Source organism: Cinclus cinclus, chromosome 1 (assembly GCF_963662255.1).
Source record: "Cinclus cinclus chromosome 1, bCinCin1.1, whole genome shotgun sequence".
NCBI lineage: Eukaryota > Metazoa > Chordata > Aves > Passeriformes > Cinclidae > Cinclus > Cinclus cinclus.
Genome location: NC_085046.1, coordinates 6189556 through 6204482, shown reverse-complemented (window position 1 = coordinate 6204482; position 14927 = coordinate 6189556). Strand labels below are relative to the sequence as shown.

General features: G+C 37.4%; 1 protein-coding gene across 15 annotated transcripts in view; it reads left to right on the top strand.

Moving 5' to 3' along the window:
* KMT2C (lysine methyltransferase 2C) overlaps nt 1-14927 on the top strand; it is a 190672-nt gene that overhangs the window by 138618 nt on the left and 37127 nt on the right. For 12 of the 15 annotated variants that reach the window (XM_062506292.1, XM_062506325.1, XM_062506282.1 and 9 more), the window contains 9 exons: nt 194-322; nt 1548-1667; nt 4165-4295; nt 5898-6084; nt 11363-11467; nt 11837-11884; nt 13029-13166; nt 13352-13384; nt 13467-13586. In XM_062506292.1, coding sequence (XP_062362276.1) covers nt 194-322; nt 1548-1667; nt 4165-4295; nt 5898-6084; nt 11363-11467; nt 11837-11884; nt 13029-13166; nt 13352-13384; nt 13467-13586 — 1011 coding nt within the window. The remainder of the gene's footprint in view (nt 1-193; nt 323-1547; nt 1668-4164; nt 4296-5897; nt 6085-11362; nt 11468-11836; nt 11885-13028; nt 13167-13351; nt 13385-13466; nt 13587-14927) is intronic. The other 3 variants (XM_062506335.1, XM_062506249.1, XM_062506274.1) reach the window with 2 other exon arrangements.

The window sequence follows — 14927 nt, the reverse complement described above, 5'->3', positions numbered from 1 at the left end:
ATCTCATAGGAAATAATGTGTATAGGTAGGATGGGTTTCCCAAAAATATTCAGGGATTATGATAAACTGTCACCCTTTGAAAAATCTGTCGTTCTCAGCCGGTTTCTCATAAAAGAGTCAGATGTGGAAATTTTGGAAGAAATAATTTTCTTTCCCTTTTCCCTTTAAAGTTACCATTACCTCTTTTCTGCAGAAGGTGACCTTATGGATTGTGATGGAAAATCAGATTCCAGCCCAGAACGGGAAGCTGTGGATGATGACACCAAAGTGGCTGAAGGAGCTGATGGGATTAAAAAAAGGAAGCGAAAACCATACAGACCTGGTAGGATAAAGTAACTTAGATCATTGTGTGTCATTTGTTCATTTTTTTCTGTATAATTGCAAAAAACCCCACAAACTAGAAAACACCATGAAACTCTAAAGTATTCTAGTGCTTATTATTGACTGTTGGGGTTTTTTTTCGCCTATTCTGTTTAAAGTTTTCTTTTTTCTTTTTGCCAAAACACATTTCTAAAGGTTGCTGGTCAGCAGTGCACTTGTTCTTAGTGTGCTTTCAAGTGCTTGTAGTAGTTCAGATCTGTGCCTTGTATTGATTCTTAACTTGACAGGAAATTGAGCTGTATTTCTATAATTGGTGAAGGAGATTTTTTTATGTGTGTATGTGTATATATATATATGGAAACATCTGAACTTCAGAGAACTTTCTGCAGTTATTTTACTTGTTTCCTGAAATACTCTTAAAAGAGTAGTTTACCAGGTATTTGCAGATTATTTCTGACAGGTGAATTTAAATGAATTCAGTTATTGGATGAATTAATTTATTTTAATTTCTTTATGCAGTTGACTCTTAATTATCCTGACTGAATTAAATAACTGTATTTCTTGGGTGCACAAACAGTTGAGCTGTATCCACGTGGCATACATCCATTAGTTATCCTTTAGTTTTCTGCAGCCAACAATTCCCTTGGAAAATGGAACAGATCTGTATCTGATACATTTCGATACATACACACCAACTGCAAAGGATCAGGAACTCTGCAGTCAGTCTCTAGTGAAGGATTCAGGAGTTTCAGGCACTATGATGTTGATTAATTATCTTTTTATTTGGGTTACATCCTTCTCTAGTAGCATCATTTGGAGTGGTGGGCTCTCTAGAGCTACTTGCAGAGGATTTTTTGTGGTCCTTTGAGGTTTTTTAATAGGTTTAATTTGGTAGATTGACAGCTCATTCCAGCAAATCATCAGTTTGCCCCAAGGGAGTGGAAAACCACCATCTGGAAGTTGCCAGGTTTGGTGATTTGAACTTCTTGTGGGTGTTCTCCAGACCTGAAATTCTGATCATTTTTCAGTGCATGTATGCCCATTGAGACATAAAAATTAAGAAGTGTTCCTTAGAATTCCAAATGAAAACTTCTCAAGTATCTCAAATTCCTTCTTAGGCATCTAGATGCATCAGTCTGCTTGGCCTGCAGAGTAATCTTGGCTCTCATTCATACTATGAAACACAGTTTTTATTCAGTGTGTTGAATTTTTGCTTCCTTTTTCAGGTATTGGTGGATTTATGGTACGTCAGAGAAGTCGTACGGGGCAGGGGAAGGCTAAAAGATCTCTCTCCAGGAAAGATTCTTCTGGATCTGTTTCTGAACAGTTGCCTGGCAGAGATGAAGGTAAGTGCAGGAATTTGGTGTTAAATGTTTCTTCATGCTTAATGCAGTGAAAGCAATAAAGCTCATCACCATGTATGTTTGTCATGATGGCTTTATTAATCCAACTGAAAATACCCATTCTTACATAGCTGTAATTTCAACAGAGTCCATGATGTACAAAGAAGCTGAAACAATGAATTGCAGGCTGTTGTAGGAGATAAATACTGAGAATTATTATTATTATTATTATTATTATTATTATTATTATTATTACTATTAATGAGATTTAGAGCAGTCATCTTTCTGATACACCTTTCTCCAGGTGTAGCCCTGGTCCAGGGGTGTCTTCTGGACCATCAGTTTTAATACTCAGCAGTATTTTGTATTCCATGAATGTGTCTAATTAATTTTTTTATATCTGTTCATGCTCAGGAAAATCCTTTATTAGAGAGTTTAGCGATATGTTATTGTTGCATGAAGAAATAATTCCTTTTAATTTTAAACCAGATGCTGGAGATCTGAGAGTTTCATAAGCTGTCCTCATGTTTAATGTTATGAAGGATTATTTTTTAAAAATCATTAAAAGTCATATTAATTTGTAATACAGAAATATTTTCTAGATGTGTGTCATATTTTCCCTCAGTGTTGCCTTTTCCAGGGCTGAAGAATCCTTGATTTTGTTGGGTGTCTTTTGCCATGACAGAGCCATTTTCATCCCTCTGACACTGCAGTCCTCGGTAGATTGGGCACCTAACAAGAAGTCAGATTTTATTCATGGGCCTCTTTCTCTGTCTTGCTGTGTGTGATCAGACTAAATTATTCTGTCCATCTGGAGCTGCTCACGCTGATTTAGAAAATGTTGAGGTATCATTAAGGGGAGATGTGGAATATGTTTAGTTCAGAGCCTGTTCCCTGGGAAGTCAGTAGAAGGATGCAGCTGCTTCTAAAGGATGGCTGATACCACCCCAGTCAAAGACACTGGCCTGTGATTTCTCCTGCTACTCTCTCTGCTACTCTGTTTAGCAGTTGTTTTTCTTACTCCTTTTGTAGAGCCAGATCAGTCTCTTGATGTAGATTTGGTAGAGACTGAATCTTTGCTACAGCATCTAGGCAGTATTTTTATTACTAAAGTTATTAAAATCTTAACATTAAAGCGTTGTCTGTGCTTGCATTTGTAGAACTACTACATAAAGCAAATAAACATTACTTTTATCAGTGCAGCCAGATATTCTAGTTAAGTTCCCAGTCTTGGTATAGTGTTTGCTTTCTCCTTAGTGTTACAGTTGTGTTTCTGCTTTGTAAATAATATTTCAGTGTAACATATACTGCCTTATTTCAAGTTGTGCTGAAAATCTTGTGTTAGATCTTTTCATTTCCAGAGAGGTCTGCTCCTTTAAGTTAAAATTTTGTTTAAAATCGGCTAAAAAGCTAATTTGCCATTCTGGGTAACACTACAATGCATATTGTTAAAAAGGTGTATTCTTCAACAAGTATTCTTCAGTTGAAAGTTGGAGCTTCTTGTTGTCTGATCAGACACAGTTGCTAGTTGAGAAAAATAGAAATCATAGCTTGCCCAAGAGCCTGCTTCTCAGTGGCCAATGCTCATCAGCTTTACCGGGACTTTTTTGCTACCTTGTCAAATCCACTCCTTTTCTCTGTAAAATCTCCTTCTCAGGCAGTGCAGAGGTCACAGTGTTGATGAACCTCATTCGACTCATGATCCTCCTCTGGATATGCTACTGGAGATCACTGCAGTACAAAGCAGAGTTGTCTTTATTACCATGATAATATAGTTTCTTAAATAACTTGCCAGGGTCCTTAGCTTCAAGTAATTTGCTTTGGCAAGGCAGAAGTAGCAGGACTTGAAAAGTTCTGCATTACCTGCAGTGTTTTTCTTGCTCTGTTGTAATAAAATACTGAATGATTGATGAGCACTGTGTGCTTTTGTGTTTATTAGAAAAAACAGTGCCACTTTGAAATATGACAGCTGAATAAATGTGTAATTTTTCTTGAAGGGCTTCTTTATAGATTTCTTTTTCTGGGCTGTTCATTATTTATATGATAGTTCTTTGTCAGATTTAAAGAAAGATAAGATTTTTACTTCTAATTTGAGAAAAAATAGTGTATGAAACGAAAGGTGGTTAATGTGTAACTCAGCATTGATGACATTGGAGATACTTGTTCAGTTGAATTGTCTTTTCAAATATCTGGTTGAATGGCACCTATAATTTCTGTCAAATTAGTGAATTCTTAGGTTGTCTGGGGATACAGAAGTTGAAGGTCTACGTGTACCTGGGAGGTACAACAGTGATGTGGCTGGTGTCACATCTGGCATTTCCTGCTGCCAGAACCTGGGTGGTCAGGGCAGTTCACAGCTGGAGAAGAGCCACCTCTGGAATGCAGCTGGAGTGATGTGCAGTATACCATACACCCAGAGGTAGCCAGATGTGCTGCCACTGTACCTTTAGAGCAAAATACTGAGTGTTTTATTTATTTGTGCCTGGATGTTCCTTTGTAGGTTGGGCAGAGCAGCTGCCAGACACTCCAGTTGAGGAGTCTACCCCAGCTTCTGAAAGTACTGAGAAAATAAAAAAGCGTTACAGGAAAAAGAAAAATAAACTTGAAGAAACCTTTCCTGCCTACTTGCAGGTAAATCTGGTGATCTGCTCCTCACATTGTAAATACATTTAAAACCCTAATCTTCATGTATTGTTTCTTAGTTCATTTAAACCATTAATGTTTCTTTTCTGATTCCGGATTGATGATTTAAATGAAATGGGTTTTCTGTAAAGAACTTTCATGAGCTTGTACAGAAAACTGTATTGTGTTAAATAATACAGGATTCTGGAGAATCCTTCCCAATGTATTTAGATCTCTCCTTGCTCTGAGACATGAGATGGGGTGGAAAAATTCCTTTGCTCTCTGAACTGACCCATAATGTTTCCACATTTAGCCCTGTAGGATATCTTAGCCTGATCAGGCCAATTCCTCAGCTTCTCATTTTGCTTTTTGAGGATTCTAGAACATGATTTCATAAGGGAAACTTGTTTCCTAGTTTTATGGGTTTATGTGTCCTGCATCTCCCTACCACAGTAATGTGTGCTCTTGCCTCCCATTAATTTCATGGTGTCCCTAGCAGGTAAGAGGCAGCAGTTGTGGATAATAACCAGAGTATTAATGGTGATGGAGCAGTTTTTCTTCCATTAATCAGTTTATAAACTGGCTGGTTTATATATATCTATATTTCCCTTATTTGGCTTGTTCTTCTTCTCAGTCTCTTCTTCATGGTGAAGGGAACTCTCCAAAATGTAGCTGTCATTGTCTTGGAGATGTTCACCAAACTTCATGGCATGAACTGTATCAGAATTGAAAGAAAAGAATTAACAGAGAGGCCAAACATTTTCTCTTTAAAAATAGTATTTTTTAAGTGGGCAAATGGAAAAGAAAATACTTGGAAAGAAAAAATTTAAAGAACATTCCCTTTGGACTAATAAGCATAAATACTTTTAATGCATGTTTTACTCCTGTAAAACATAGAATGTTTCTTATATTCTCTATTAGTATTCCAACAGTTGCTACTGTAAAACCTGTTTTTAGATTTATTTTTAGAACTGTGTCCTAAATCAAGATATTAAAGACAACATGGAAGCAGAAAGGTTGCTATATAATAAATAAAGTTTGACTTGAAAATTTGCTAGATTGTTGACAAATTACTGCGTATTCAGGCTTAGGTGAGTGATAGCTGCTACATAATATTTTAAAAGCCACTTCTATCATTTAAGTTAAACATCTTCAGGTGTTTTGTTATTGCAGTTAGACATGAGGATGATTTTATGAAATGCAGTGTATTGTAGAGTTTTAGATCAAGTTGCCCAGTAGTGTGTCCCTTCTTCAGCTGTCCTTTTTGTGTAAGGAGGAATATTTTAAATAGTAAACAAATTGTGATAGATAATAACGCTGTATTGGTACATTGTCTGTGTCACATATGTGTAAGAAGACTAAAGTTGTTCTGTATAATCTAAAGCATGAGTTTAATCCTAAAACTTCAGTAATGTAGCTTACTCAGATAAGCTGTAGTCACTCCTCATAGCCTGGAAGAGATATTGCCATACTGGAATGTTTGTGAGACTGAAGCTGGTTTTTTTATATTCTTACTAATCCTTGGCTTTTAATTTTAACTTTGACATTTACTCAATTTTTTCAGTCAATACGGTGTCCTTCGTATGTTAAATCATTTTGTTGTCTTTGCAGGAAGCTTTCTTTGGGAAAGACCTACTGGATACCAGTAGACAGAACAAGATGAGCCTGGATAATTTACCTGAAGAGTCACTTCCACTTCCATGTAAAACAAACTTGGCCACCAGTTTCCTGGATCCTTCATCTGATCCTCTTCTTAGCTCCACCTCCACTCCAGCTCAGGCAAAACTGGGACCTCAAGGTATACAAACCTAAACTTTGTGATAATTCAGTAGTTTGATTTTATTGTGGTGACTAGGGCTTTTCCACTTTCTTCCCACAGTTTATCTGATATATTTTTCAGCATTCTATATATGAACTGTCCTGTGAGGTTAACTAACACTGATATTTAGTGATATTCTTCTCAAGGGCTCCAGCTGTTTCAGAAAGAGCAGTGGATGACACAACAATTGGCACTAAATGCAAATCTGCAACATCTTGACCATAATATCCATGGCTATAAAATCCATGAAAATCAGCTCTGTGTAAGAAAAAGCATACAGTTAATTATAAAAATACCCACAGATACTCTCATTAAAAAATAGTTTTAGTAGTCTAGTGAATACTAGGTGGATTAATATCATCCAACTATTATTTTCTTTTCTGTTTTAGATGATTATAGATTGCCAGTCTCCTCAGAATTTTTGTTTCACCATGTCCTTTCTGAACATGAGTGCCCTTTCCAGGTAGAGTTTGTAGCCCCTAGGCAATCTTTTGCTTCTGCTATTGCAAAACCTTACTGAAGGTTCTGCTGAGAGTTTTGCAAATAGCCAGAGGGTTGTAAAGTGCTTCTGAAAGAGCAGCCTCACACAAAAGAGCAATTAAAACCTTACTGTCTCCTTCAGATTATTTTTTTCTGTGCCTTGTAGTATGTGCTGTTAGATAGAGGAGTCTTTATTTTTAAAAATGCTACTATTTCTCAAGCATATTAATTAATGGCTTGTGTTTTAGCTGATCCCTAAAGTTTTTCCATCTAAAATTGTTTGCACACACTATCACAGTTTCCACTGTCCAGAGAGTCATTTGAAGAAAGGTCACCTATTTATGGTTGTTACTCAGTGAAAATCTGCTAAATGAAAAGCAAATGCTGTATTATAATTAAACATTGATTCTTCTACAGTTTGAAGTTGTGAGTAATATAGAATGCAGAAAATAACTTCCCCTGAAGGTGAAGCTGCTGGAAGTGAATTGTTGCATGGTCTGTATTTCCCTAGTTCAGCACTAGACAAAGATGAACTCGCTGTGACTTTTTTCCACCCTGGCTTTCTTCTGAAGCTGGAGAAATTCAACTTCAGAGGTCTTTGCTGACCTATCCAAATGCAAGCTTGAAGTCACTAATGTGTTCATGTGTTATGGTAGTACAGGGTTTTAGGAATTCACAAAGTTGATGTTAATTTAATGTTCTATTTTTCCGAAGTCTGAAAGTTCTTCATAAAAAAGCAGAGTTGTAAAACTTTGTAGTTTTGTCTTCTTTTTATTCAGAAATAAGTAATAAAGTGGTGGCAATTAATCAAGAAATCTTTAGCAATGGCCGTGTGGATAACCTACTGTCTTTCCCATTTGACATGTGGGACATTCAAGACAGTGCTTTCTGGCCATAGGAACGTTCTCAACTCAGTTGGCTTTCTCAGTTCTCTTGCATCTGTTCAGATTTCCAGCCAAAATTGTGTCCAGATGGAGCTGTTTTGTGTAGCTGGAGCACCAGGGGGTGAAGTCATCTGCCAGTATTGATCAGTTCCAGTGCAGTTCTGAACTCTTTGCCTGTGACTTTGTGGGGCACGATTATTTCCACAACAGGATCCCCCCATGTGAGAGGCCCTGGTTCACTGGCTAATTGCTGAGCTCCCTTCTGGCTGGAGCTGTAGAGGAGCTGCAAATGAGAGCAGTGTCCCAGGGCACCTGTGATGTTTTCATCCTTTCCATACAAACCTGGCTGTGGAGCAGGAACAACATGAACTGTTTGTTCCCTGCACTGGGGGGCTGCAGGACTGTGTTGTCACTAACTGTGCTGTTTTCCTACAGTGCCACTTCCCACAGGGATTGCTGACTCCTGTGAGAGTCCTTCCTTAATTGCACAGGTCTTTTCCACAAGGAAAATATTCTTCTCTTGGAAACTCCCATTTGTGTAATCCCAGGATTAAGGGTTAGATATGTTTGTTCATCTTGCAGAGAGCTCTCAGGCATTTAAAGAAATGACCCTGCTCTGCTTTCCAGCAGGTACCCAGCACTGCTGGGAACAGCAGCGATGTGTTCAAGCTGCTCCTGAACTGACAGTGCATTTCAGGCACATGTTCTGGGATTTCTTTGTTCTCACACCTTGGTTAAAGGGTGGCTGAACCTTTCACTAGCCAGGATTGCAGTAGTGATGGGGATTAGCAGAGCTGGACAGAAGAGGGGTTTGGGAGTCCTTTGTTTACTGTTGATTTCTAGAAACTGCAACTGAAGTGAGTTCAGGCTCCTAGCCCTGCTTTTTTTTTCTGGCAGAGAGGTTGCTGGTTTTACTTTCCATAAGAAAACACATCTTTCATATGTTTTTATAACATGTGGCATTCTGTGCACTCCGTTCTGCACAACACAAACCCTTAAAATCACTTCCAAGTGCTGGACCAGAGTGCAAAGGTTTGCTCACAGGTCTTACTGTCTGTTCATGGATGAAGCTGAAGGTGTTGATTTAGATCTGTTGCATTCTGAGGTCTGTCTGCCTCTCTCTTGAATTTCCTGACCTGTGTGTCCCTGATGAAAAAGAAGCCACTTGATGAGGTGTGTTCTGTGTAGGTTCTGGGAACATGACCTTTCCTTTAGTTTGAAATAGCTTAAATTCTGTGTATTTTTTTCTGGAAGTGCTGAAAAAGTCATCTGTTCAAGTGAGATCTCCAGAGAATGCTTAAGAAATCATTCCTAGACAAAAGGAGAGGAATTGTCTGAGTCTACAACTGATTCAGGTGCTGCTGAGCCATTTTATAACTAGAAATGTTATTGTGTGATTAAACATCTTGGGATCGCTGCAGCCTTGGGAGAGGCATTTTTATGATTTTAGAACTTCATAAATAATAACTACATTTGAGGAATCGGGATCACAAGATAGCATTAGAACTGTACTCTCTTGGAGATCCAGCATTACAAGCAAATTATTTTCCTTTTTGTTTTGTCTTGGCTTTCATCTCTGTTCTGAAAGGAGTCAAATTAATGAGCAGTATTGAGCTATTTGTTTGGCAGCAGATGTCAACCAGCTATTGATTGTGATCTGAAGCAGCTGACTCAAGTGATTTCGTTGCTTCCAAGATAATATTTAACACACATGGAATTAAAACAAGGAAAAAATAGAAGAAAAAAAGTAAAAACGTGCTTTAGATTGGATGTCTTGTGTGAATTTTATGGATTATAGACTCTACCCCTCTGCTGTTACCAACACTCAAGTATTTTTATAGACATATTAACAAACTCCATTTTGAAAGCAGGATAGTTTTTCCCTTATCTCAACTGAAGGCCACTGTGGAATCTGATTTCCTTCATAGTGAGAGACTCTCAAATTTGAAGCCTGAATTTATTCGTGGCCAATTTGTAGTTACAGGTGGTTAACTTCGTATCTTTAAACATTAGTTCTTTTCACTTGAACTTTTCCCAGCTACTTATACAGTATATTTAGATTCACATTTGAAGTTGAATTCTTAAGGACTGTTCTGTAGCACAGGGGCTGTGGAGAAAAGCCCTGTAACATAAAATACTACAGAAGAGCTAAAGGCTGCCAATACAGTGCCAATTCCTCCTTCATGGGCTTTTTCTCCCTGATACTTTACTGCCTTCAAGCAGGAATTGAGGAAAGTTAAAGAAGAGCTAAAATCAATCCTTCAGCCAGCTGAAGTCATTACATCACCTTGTGGTGCCTGGTATTACAGTTACTTGCATAATTAGACCAAATTGCCAGAAGGAAAACAAGTATCTGAAAAAACCCAAACAAACTTTAAAAAACCCAGAAAAACAACCCACCAAACCCCCAACAACTAGGTTCTGTTGAGAGACTTACATTTAATAGTACTTTCTTCAGGTACACAAATAACTATGCCTGATAAGTGGTGTGGTTTTGAGGCATTTTTAGGTACTTTTCCTGGTATCAGTAGGAGCTATATTTGTACACTTAAATGGACTGGTCTGCACTGGCTTATTAATCCACCTTGTTGAGTGGAAAATATAAAACCTGATTTAATTAGGGTGGTTTCATCTTGTCAGCATTACAGAGGGTAAAAGTGAAGAATGAAAATAGTTAGGTGAAGAAAAACAATATTTGTTTTGACTTGGTAATGGAAGAAGGGAAAAGGGTTGTTTCTGAAAATCAGCAGAAGGCACTTGCAATTCATTGTTAAACTTAGCAGCTTGGAAAGTAACCTCATGATAGAAGTAAATCCTTGGCACGAAGCTCTGAATTAATCTGTATACTTTCCTGGGGCAGTTGGATTGTAACAATGGGAAATACATTTGTATTTGTGTGAAATGTGTGTGTTCTTTGGCTTTCTGGTCCCTCTTCAACCTGGCCATATATATTCGTTTTCCACACTGTATATTTTATGATGTGTATTAATCCCTTTTTTTCTGTTTAATTTTTATTTCCAGTCTCATCATGTTTTATTGGTCTGGCAGTGATTGCTCATGTAGTCATGACAGTCTGCAGATTTACTGAAAAATATTTTTTCTCAACTTTTATTTGTTTGTCAAACATTTTTTGCAAATGTTGCACATCTGTAACAGTTCAAAGCAACTAGTTAATAAAACCAGATGGGCCCTTTGGAGTAATTCCTCTTTAGTGAATTGGAGGTCAAGAAGGTAATAGTATCCAGAATTTATTATTTAGTATTAAAGAACTTATTGCTAGAACAGGCCAGTTTTTCCTAGATGACAAACAAACATGACATTTCTATCTCTGGCTGTTGTCAGTCCTTCAGGTTTTCTTCTGATCGCAAAAGTACCACCTTCAATTTCTATTTATTTACCCTTGCTTCTTAGTCTTAGATTTCACTTCCATATCAGGATGTAGTAACTAGTTGCTTTTGTATTAAGAAAGAGAGTGGTGATAAAAGAAGTAACTGATTACCTTTTTAAAAAAATTTTCATTGTAGATTTACTGTGAGCTGTCCTATATAAAACGTGTTTGTTGACTTACACATTCACGGGCTTTTGTGTCTTAGAGTTTGCAAGTTCAGAGTAGATTTTGGAATTATTTTCCCGCTGAAATCATCCAGTATTTGTTTCACATGATGTGATCACATTAGCACTTCTAAAAAGACTAAACAACTTAAGCACGTGTAGGTGGCTCAGTCCTGGCAGGGAGGGGCTGCTGGTCAGCACAGTCTCTGAGCCCGGGGACAGCTGCAGTTTAACACAGCACAGGAGACCCTTGGAGTCTGGTACATCTGTGTTTGGGGTGCAGCTCAAGAGCATCACCAGAGATGCAGAAATGCTGACTTTGTTCATTGCATCTTCTACAGGCAGCACCGATGATCCTTTAGCTGATCTTTCTGAGGTCTTAAATACTGACGATGATATTCTTGGAATTCTCTCTGATGATTTGGTAAAGTCTGGAGATCATTCAGGTATGTATGTCCATAGGGTAGTCTCTCTAGTAATTGTTTCCCTTTTTTTTTTCTTCTTTATTATAGATGTATGTCTTGTACTGTATCTGTAGGTTTTGCTCTGGGTCATTTCACACTTTTCATACCTTAAGAATACCTTGGTTTGGAATGATTTTGGTTTATTCTACCCCAAAAAAAAAAAAATGCCCAAACTTGTTAGCATTTTGTTTTACTTGGCTCTTTGCTTTGCTGCTTAAGAAAGGATAAAATGTAGCTGCCGTTGTCTCTCATACCTGCGTAGCTTTTTTCAGCATGCAGCTTTTTCTTTACCTTTTTTTTTTTTTGTTTTCATGTTGTAATCATCCATTTTATCTGGTTTGGGTCCTGTAGGTCTTGATTTATGCACTTTCCAGGTTGAGAACTCACCCTCCCCATTTGGTAAGAATCTAAACAATGGATGATCCATGGTTAGCAGTAGCCCTCTTTTCCTAGTGGTTTTAGCTGAAAGAACTGCATGTGTAGAAATTACTTCTCCTTTACTGTGTCACTAATTCATGTTTCATTTTCCACTCTGTGGTGGTAGAGTCTAACACGACCTCTAAACTCTGCACTCTGCCTTTAAGAATCCTGCATCAAGTTTTGCTTACAGCTTTTGAAAACCTTCCTTAGTTTTTTTGTGTTTCATGATACAAACCCATGCATCTTCTTGCTGCCACTGTAAATATTACTTCCTGTAGTAGTGTGTAGTTCTTATCATAGCGGTATATTTTGTAAATGGAAAGCATTTTTATCAATGTGAGTATATTAAAGCATGATTAAAGCAGTCAGTATCCTTTTGTTCTCACTTGATAGTGGTTCATCACTTTATATAAAAAACAGGTTGACAATAAGTAGAATGGCATGTTTCGTTAGTTTAAATTTGGGGTTGTTTGGTAATTATTACAGACATATATTTTAAATACTAAAGGACATAGTTGTTTTTTCCCATATCTTTCTCATTTGAGAGATTTCTTGACTTGTAATGGATGTTAGGAAATTTATGTAGTGAGTTTTTTTAGTGCCAACAAATCACTTTGTCGTAACCCATAATAGTCAGGATTTGGTTTTGAAAGATAAATTTCTGTGATTTGTATGGTATTGGCTATACCTCAACAGCATTTCAGTAAATATTTTGTGTAATATTTGAAGTGAAGAACATTTGAAGTGAACCTTATGGTACGTGAGGATAAACCATGTTTACTACAGTGTGATTCTTTTCAAAATGTGAAAAACATTTAAAGTGGAACTATATACTGAAACCAAGCCTAATCTAAACTCAGTCGTTTTACTTCCCTTTCCTCCAGTTGCATTATATTAATTTAACGTTCCTCAAACAATACACGAAACTGGAGGTAAAGAGTTGGAAGGTTTTTTTTACATTTTCTAATCAAAATGTTTTGTTTTGCCTTACCTTTCACATATTAGAAAGTCCTGGTTTAATTGACAGCTGAATTCTAGAGGAAGGAAACAGGGTCTGTGCTCTTTGTTCAATACAAATAAATTTTGCTCTCTGTTTCTAATTTAATATTCTTTCTTCCTCCAGCTGGATTGGATATTGGCCCCATCTCTGATGATCCTTCTTCTCTGCCTCAGCCCAATGTCAACCAGAGCTCACGGCCACTGAGTGAAGAGCAGTTAGATGGAATCCTCAGTCCAGAACTAGACAAAATGGTCACAGATGGTAATTTTTTTTTGTCCTTATTCTTGGTGTTCTACAGAACTTATGTAGAAATCATCTTTTCTTTTTTCTTTCCTGCAAACGACACATCTCTGTATTGTAACAGAACTGTTTGGACTTGGTTGCACAGTTACTTTTATTGATTCCTCTGATGAATACTTACCCTGTGTTGCCTTTGCTTTGTCCAGGTGCTATTCTTGGCAAACTGTACAAAATCCCAGGTACGTGTTCTGATCCTCCTTCTCTTACATGGAGCACAGTTCACAAGCAATGCCAGCAACTCATGCAGAGTGTTTTTTGCAGAGCTGGGAGGGAAGGATGTTGAAGATCTGTTCACAGCTGTGTTGAGTCCAGCAGCCACACAGCCAGCTCCTCTGCCACAGCCTCCTCCCCCACCACAGCTCATGTCTTTGCACAGCCAAGGTATGTTCCTCTGGTGCTTCTGTGAGCAGCAGCCTGCCCAGGAGAGCTGTGCACCTTTTAAATGCTGATGTGGAAGTAGGACGCACCTTATGCTGTGCGAAATTGTGGAATCTGCCGTTGTTAATTTGTGAAATATTATTTGAAACCTGTTCTGATGAGAGTATGTGATTAACATCCATGTAAATGTTGCTAATGGAAAAGGACAGTTATTTGAGACTTTTCTGATATAGTGGTGCTTTTATTTTAGCTGATGCTTAGATGGTTTGGAAATTAGTCTGTGATAAAGCATGTGTTCTCTTCTGACTTCACCCTCTAATCATTTTTGAGTTCTTCCTCAAGGATAAGGCAGGAGTCTGTGTAATGCTGAGTTTACTGAGTCTAAATTTCTGTAAGAATGCAGTCTAATGTGTTAGCTAGTCCTAATAGAAAGGAGGCTAAACAAATTCAAAATTTATCTTGGAAATGATACTTTATTTTTCTTCATTACTACTAAAATTGTCATGAGTTAATACAGCATATTGCTCTTATATTAAAGGCAAGAGACAGATGAATTTTATTATTCTCTGTTTATAGAACAATTATTATTATTATTATTATTATTATTATTATAATATTTTATTTATGTTTTTTAAGCTGTATGGGTGAATATAATTGAATGTGCTCATTTTCTCATCAGACATCACCTCTAGTGGGTTTTCCATGAGCTCATGTAAAGAGTCTCCACTGGGACTACAAGAAAAGGAGTATGCAAATTTATTTGATCAGTGAATTAATCATAAGAAGAAAAGTGATTTGTGTCCTAGTTGGATCAGTTTTCATAGAAACAAAATATTCAAAACCTCTTAGAAAGGAGAATGTTTTAAGTAAATAATGTGTTGATTTAAAGCAAAAACTAGTATAGATGGTTTCCCAGTTACTTGAGACTTGGGGATAGCTCCAGCATTTGAGCTCTGTAAGATTGTTCAGCTCCTCCCTTTGGGAAGTGCCTTGATAACAAAGTTTTAGATTTACGGTTTGGTTCTGCTCCAGTGAATGATCCACACGTTTCTGTGAGATAAATGCTTCAGTAATGGGGCAGCTTGCATCAAGTTTCAGCAATATCAGATAAAATTGTGCTTTTCTCATAAAGACCAGCAGTTTATGTTGGTCCAACAGTTCACAGTGCAAACCAGAGGCCTGACTCCATCCTGTTTGTTTGCCAAGTGTTCACATTTAATTACTGTGTTTACCAGCAGAGTAACATTCTCTTAAATTTTGCTTGACAGCTGTAGTTGCTGCATAGCTGCCATAACCTTTAGATCAGAAACTGTCTTCTAAAATGGGAGAAAGATACAGTGTCAT